At 35.4% G+C, this 7,185-nt stretch overlaps 1 protein-coding gene across 1 annotated transcript; it reads right to left on the reverse strand.

Annotated features, from left to right (window-relative positions):
• Window positions 1–6,393: 6,393 nt before the first annotated feature.
• LOC145296293 (uncharacterized) lies at window positions 6,394–6,954 on the reverse strand. Its single transcript, XM_080142491.1, has one exon. It carries the CDS (start codon window positions 6,952–6,954, stop codon window positions 6,394–6,396), a length of 561 nt encoding a protein of 186 aa, XP_079998617.1.
• Window positions 6,955–7,185: the final 231 nt, after the last annotated feature.

A 7,185-nucleotide genomic window follows, 5' to 3' on the forward strand; every position in this document is an offset into this window, starting at 1 on the left:
TGGTTGACGGTTCAAGAGTATAATACCTTCGTAAATTAAACAAGTCTAGAATCTTATGCACATGCAGATTCCCGAGTTAAAAAAAACATAGCTTCTCGCGTTTTACAATAAGAGAACAATAGGTTACATAGACACTAAACTTATCAAAATACAGTAAAAATAGTATTTCAAATAATACGAATACCTAATCGCCATCCAAGAAAAAATAAGGAGTGTGATACGTTTTTTTTTATGAAACAACGCAATAGGAAAGGGATGATGAGTATTTTACCTAAAACAAGATTTCTATTCACAATTTTGTTATAAAGGTGAAATTAAACTTGCCAGGGAACTCTTGTCAGTAAATCCACTCGTTTATGTATCGCTTTTGTTGACGTTTTTGAAAAATTGTATTGACACCATAGCTAAAACAATGTTACAGTAAATAACAAAAGCAAAAGCCATCTGATATAAAGAAAATAAGCTTATTCGAATGCTACTACGTTTATAAATTACGGAAAAAAGACGATAAACTCAAGAACTAAAAAAAAGAGTTATCGTGGTGTATAAAAATTGTAATGTCTTCTCAGTGTTTTTTCAGTTAAGTGAGGCCAGGATACGGTACACGATTCGTGTAAATCAAGCAAATACAGGGTGGATCACGTGAACGGATGCTTTTAGAACTTGCTCTCCCTGTGTAAGGGATAGTGTGATAAAGGTTGTCTTTTAACATTATAATTTTTTGAATATTGCAAAGTTGTGATTAAATATTCGCAAAATTTGTATTCTTTAAAAAACATCCGTTTCCTTTTACTTATTCTGCATTGCAAGACTGTCAGCTGACCGTCAGCTGAACGTGAAAAATAAATTATTTCATCTATAAGCTTATTCTCCATTTTACTTGCATATCTGACTAAACGTAGCTAAAATGTATTGCTAAATTATCGTGCTTCATTCGTTTATCTTTTTCTTTTTGTGTTTGTAAAATTTCAGTGTTTAGTAATACTAATAAGTAATTAAGTGAACTTACTGAAGTAAAATTATTTGTAACCAAACGCCAAAGAGGTATTATTCGTGCGATAAGAATAACTCCGTCTGTAGTACATATTCTGGATACGGAATTTTGAAACTGAGTTTAATTACTGAATTTCGAGACTGGAAATCGCCACAAGACAGAGCGTGAACGAATATACTTCAGATACGTCTATTAGAACTGCATGCTTGGCGATGCAATTTTGTGTGCGGTTATCAAACGAACACATAGTATTATAGATATATCTTGACTCAAAAGTAATAAGATTATAAAAATGTGTTTAGCAATTAAAATAAAATAATGCGCACATAATAAATAAGAGAGCTACAAAAATATCGTCGTACAGAACGAGTGTAACGTCACCCATTCTCATTCTCTTGTCCGAAAACAGAAATAAATTTGCAGGAGAAATGGGAAAAAATCTAAACAAGAAATTGTTTTTAGTACCTGTATCTCATGTAAAGTGTCGACATTTTAAAAACATATTTGGCATATTGATACAGATTTGATTTAAACCCGGACAAAAATGCGGAACATGGTCGTGTTTGAATTGGATAGTCTTTTCACTGATATGTCCTTATTAGTTGTCAACTAGTTGCAAACGGGTGAAATTATTTGGGAAATTACAGGATGCTTCAAAATACAAAGAAAAATAAACCGTTTACAATTCAAACTGCTTACTTATCTTGCAAGAATTAACACTCGTACAGTCGTGCTTCAAGCATGACATGTACGGACACACTTACTTTAATAATTATCAATCTCTTTTCATTATCTTGATTTTTAGGATCGTTCGTTGGTTGCGTATATGGTATAACACATTTAAGGATTCGATATATTTTCTTTTTAAATAATTATAACTTAGGCTATAACAACAACATATTCTTTTCATTGCCGTGATTCTCGAGTGTGCATCCCTTGATATCTTATACTCTTTTATATAAAGTTATGTGGTTCTCGGTTGATTAACTGTGTCTAACTATGTCGAATATATACCCGAGAGTCAAAATAATGATATAATATGCTGTTGTCATAGCCCTAATCATAACACTACATTCACTTAGGGTAAATACAAAGGTTTATTTGCAAAGGAGATACAAGGCGAGAGTCCGTCTCTCTCTATGTCTTTGAACTCTCTTTTTCCCGGAGGAGTATATCTACATTGTCTGTATATTATTGTACGGAGGGTTGCTAGGGCATTCCATTATAACGCCTTCCCCGTAGCTAAATTCTTCCATAGAATTTGGCATTACCATTTAGTTATTTTTTAGCTTGAACTAAAGCGTTCAGTCCTTTTCCTTTTTCTTTCACTTCTCCTTACAGTTTGTATTTGTGAATTCTTCGATTTTTAGCGTGACTAGTTTTCGGAGTTACTGATACTTCCCTCGGTATTTCCTTGTTGTTTTAAGGTTCAATTTGGATAGTGTCGTACCAAACTTCCATGGGAGCTCTCGTGTCTGTGTCTCAATTGGTTTATATATCTTCTATAGGAAAATGTGCGTCCTTTTATGATAAAGAATATTCTCCCAATTGTTTTTGAGACTATTCCATCTTCCTAAAACCCCTTTCCTGTCAGATAGCTTTTAAAGAAAACGTTATCGCCGTCTTTATACATTTATGTATTTTGCTATTATTTTCAATAATTTTTCGTCATTTGTTCTCGGAATTAATCGATTCATATTCTATCTCAATCTGCCTGTAAGACTCACAGTAGTACTTAAATTCTTTTCGTGTGAACATGGTGCCATTTTTAATAACAATTATTTTTGGTACTCCAAACCGACAAAATACCTCATCTTACGCCTTTGTAGTGTTTGCTGACTGTGTTGGTATTTAGTAATTTTGGGGCATTTTGTATGTGCGTGTCCAGAGTCACACTGTTTTAGGCCAAGGCTGCGACCTTATGGGTAAGGGTTCGCTGCTAGTTGGCAACCTTTGCATTATTTTAAAATTTTCTATGTTTTAGTCCATTTTAGGCCAGTATGTTTATAGCATCATAAGAGATTTCATTCTGGAGATTGTAGAATGACGCATATAAAACTCTTTCACGGATTCCCATTTGTAACACTTACAGTATTACCACTCTATCTGCATATAATAGAGTTTAGCCACATGTCGAAAATGGGAACACGTTTAATCTTTTTTCCTTATTTTCGTTTTACAACACGTTTTTTTATCTTCCTAATGTAAGCGTCTATTTTCGCTGCGTTTCTATTTCTCCGAATGTTACAAATAGTTTTCTAACAATAAATATTTATATGCCTGTTAGTTCCTTTTCCTCATTTTAGTGCTGCTATAAGCGATTTTCGAGAATTTCCGTTTTACTTGCTATCAATCTGGACAGATTATCTGCATGTTCAATTTTCTTTGATGTTAAGTGTAGCATTTTAAAATTGTAATTAATAAAATAATGCTCCATCGCAACAACTTTCTTGATGTATGGGTAAAGAAAATTTGTTTTCGAATCAAGAATCAACAGTAATGGTGTATGCTAAGTTTGCAGGAGAAATTATCTTCCATGGTAATCTATGACATTTTTTCATAGTGTACAGAATTGCAAAACCTTCTATCTCAATCTGACTGTAATTGCTTTCTGCGGGTTACAAAACCCTTCCGCGCCAGCAATTGCTGGATAAGGCCAATCTTGTAATCTATGTAGAAGCACGGCTCGCATCTGTTGCTAAAATTAACCCCTTCTTCGGATCATAATTTGCCAAAGCTAGATCTAATAACGAATACTTTTTTTTATTTTATGGAGGGATTTCTCTCATATTTTGTCCAGTGCCATTTTTATTCTTCTTCAATACTTCCCTAAACGGTGCTCTTAATTCATGCATGTTTGGGATATAAGAATAATGGTAGTTCGCTAGACCCAATAATGATTTTAATTTCACCAAATTGTCCGCTCTATGCATGTCTCTAATTGTTCTTTCATATTTAGGTCAGGTCTATTACTTTTCCGATCAATTATTTGTCCTAAATATTCAATTTTGTCCGTACAGAATTTACTTTTTAGTTACTCCATTTTTTACGAGTTTCTCTAGTACTTTATTGTTTCCAGTGAAGAGAATAGTACCTTCTTTTTACGTTTGAACACCGGTGTAGATTTATTCTTCTGTTGAAATTTCACTTCAACCTAAATACAACGACTCAGTTCCTCAGCAAATACATATTTAAAGTCCTTTTTTAAGCCTTAATAATTTTTTCTGGCAGTTTGAAAATTTATATCCCTACAAAACATACTTTTCTACAAAAACGATTTTATTGGTTCCTCCCATGAATTGAATAGTATCATCAAGTCGATACCAAATTAATTGGAACTTTTTCCTGGTGTGACATCAATTTTGGTATTTACTGTATTTTCATCTTGTGTCGCATTTGTATAAAATTAAACTTTGAATTTTAGTCTATTTCCAGAAAAACCTCCGGCAGGCACATTTTTCTGTATTTTCTAACTATAAATATCCAATTTTCTTCCAAGTTACTTCGTCAATCAGGGATATATCACTGTTAGTTTACTTTCCTGAGATTAATTTTTACATTAATATTTTTTCCTTACAATTGATGGACTCAGTTTTAGATCTGATGGCATTTATTCGTTCAGGCGTATGACCTCTTTTCTTTTTGCATACCATTGATTTGTGGTTTTATGTTTGTATCATAGCATATTTAATTTTTAAAGTAATTCTCTTTTGTGAAGTGATTTTTGTCTCTATATGTTCTACAGTTTTTGTATTCATAGTGGAAACGTTCTTTAAATCGTTCTACTCTGGCAATATTTTTTCTTCAATACTTGTATTTTCCCGTTATAATTTCAACAGCTATTGACACACGTCCGCAACTTTTTGTAAAGTTATAACAATGTCTACATTCATGATTGATAATATTCTTGAATGAATCCCATTATCTTAAACCCTGAACAAATTATACAAATTTAAACATTTTTCTTTGAGTTACTTTATCCTGAATAATTTGCATTGGACATTGACTTTTCCTGCATAAGCAATAAAATCGCCCTCTTCTTGTTTCACAATATTTAGACACTTATGACTCGTATAAAATTAGCTGTCCCGCTCCCCCAAAATTCTCGATAATATATCTATCGTTTCCGTCAAAGAAATATATTTAGTTTTCTTGGAAAAATGAAATTTGTATTCTTGGTATTTTCCTGAGTACTACATTTATAAGGTTCATTAAGGCTCTGTCCAGAGCCTCGAGATGGTATCTGTGAGTCATAGGAGCCTCATCCCAAATAATTAGTTTGGTCATTTTGATAAGCTGTGCTAATGTGTCTGTTGGAGTCTTTCTTTGGTCTCAATAGTGCTTTGAATCTTGAATGGAATGTTCTACCCTGGAGCAGCAAAGTAGCAGCAATTTTACATGAGCCAACTGCCAGTGCCACTTGCTTGGAGTCGGTCATGATCCTAACTGCTGCCAGCAGAGTATTTAGCAGTAAGGTTTTCCCAGTCCCATCTCTCGCATCTAGAAAGACACAGAAGGAGTCTCCATTGGTGACAACTTGAAAAACTCTGTCAGCCACTATTATTTGGGATGGAGTGAGTATGGCCAGGCGCTGTTCTGCCTTTTGTTTGAGTGTCATAATCAAACCCCAATACTTTCTGCATGACAATAGGCTGATTGATTTCTTCTTGATGGTCTGGCAGCTGCTGCACGTGTTGCTTCTCCTGTGTAGTAGGGCAAGGAATGCTTAAGTCGCCCAGAGTTTTGCTCATCGGTAGCAGTTTCTTTTCTATATCTGCAAGAAGCATGACCTTGAGCTGATTCTCAGTTGATGCTGGAGTTTTCGCTTAAAATCATCCCACCATTGCTCAACAATGTTGTTGAAAAGCTAGAGGGGAAGCAGATGGCTCACAGAAAAGAAGAATGGTCACAAACAATGATCTGATTTGAGGACAGAGCTTGTCAGAGATGCTACCTGTAGCACAGTATTCTATTCTTCATCATACTGTAGCAGACCGGGTGTTCTGTACACTGCTTTGTATGATTCATGGCTAACATTCTTGACTATCAGAATGTCTCTAAAACTCATTTTCCTCTTACAATGGTCGCTTGTTCAATTTATGGTTTTTACAGACAAAGTGCTTGGGGAAGTCTACATACTTGATCTGGGTTTCTTGGTTATTTTTATTGTAGGCAACGAAGGATTTGAGTTCTTTGGATTTGGCTGCCTGCTGCGCTACTTTGGCTTCCTGACCTAGTTCGAAATAATGTATTGTTCTCCTTCAAGATGAACCTTGAGCGTCTAGACAGCTGGGTACTTGGTAGTGATCTCAAACTCAAATTGTCTCCAACAGGTCTCACTAGCTCCAACAGATCTGAGATTCTGGTATTCCTTCACCTCGTTGTATTCATCCTGGAGCTTAGCCATAGTTCTGTCTAATCCCTTGGTAACATATTTGAAAAGGTATTTGGAAGCTATTGATGAGACAGGCGTCTACATAGATATGAGCCTGGTACTTAAGCAACAGGTATGGATTGTAGGGTACAAGCCAGATGTCAATGGTTTTATTTCGAACCTCCACTGCCATTCCTCCAGTCCCTGGTGGTCTCAGTTTGTAGATAGGAAAGAAGGCATTGTCATTCCAATGTGTTATCTCTGAGAATTGTTTGGGGAAGCCTCTTTGACATTGACTGTCTTGCAGTCTACAGGCTTCAGTGCAGTTGTGAACCATATTATGGATCACTAACTTCTTAAGTAATCTTACTTGTTCGTTCTGCGGTCCTACTGGAAATGTAGATTGGTCTGGTGACAGTTCAGCTGTGATTACCTGGTCAACTTCATCAGCAGTGCGCAGTCTGTCTTGCTCTAGAAGTATGAAGACTGTGCGGGAGTGAGGGTGCCCTCTCTTCTGGAATTCGACCACATCCACGTGGCCAGCCCTTCTACCCTTGACCTTAGCAGAAAGTTCTGTCAGACACATATAGACAGATATATAGATATATAGATACAAGGATTGAGAACGCACTAAAAATGTGGCCTTTTGCATTTTTTGCATTTTTGCATGCATTTTTGCAGTTTTTGCAAGTTTTTGCATTTCCATACACCAAACATGGATATACATATCACTAAAACATCCGCTGGGTCATAAGCTTCATTTCGGTACCTAATTTGCCTGTGTGGGTTGCCTGTAGGTTGAGATAAACCGCGTCAC

The sequence above is a fragment of the Euprymna scolopes genome, chromosome 16 (genome assembly GCF_053919585.1).
Source record: "Euprymna scolopes isolate OS-2025 chromosome 16, ASM5391958v1, whole genome shotgun sequence".
Taxonomy (NCBI): domain Eukaryota; kingdom Metazoa; phylum Mollusca; class Cephalopoda; order Sepiida; family Sepiolidae; genus Euprymna; species Euprymna scolopes.

Excerpts from the sequence above, each read along its gene's own strand:
- LOC145296293 (XM_080142491.1), bottom strand. The coding sequence starts at position 6,954 with ATGTGTCTGACAGAACTTTCTGCTAAGGTCAAGGGTAGAAGGGCTGGC.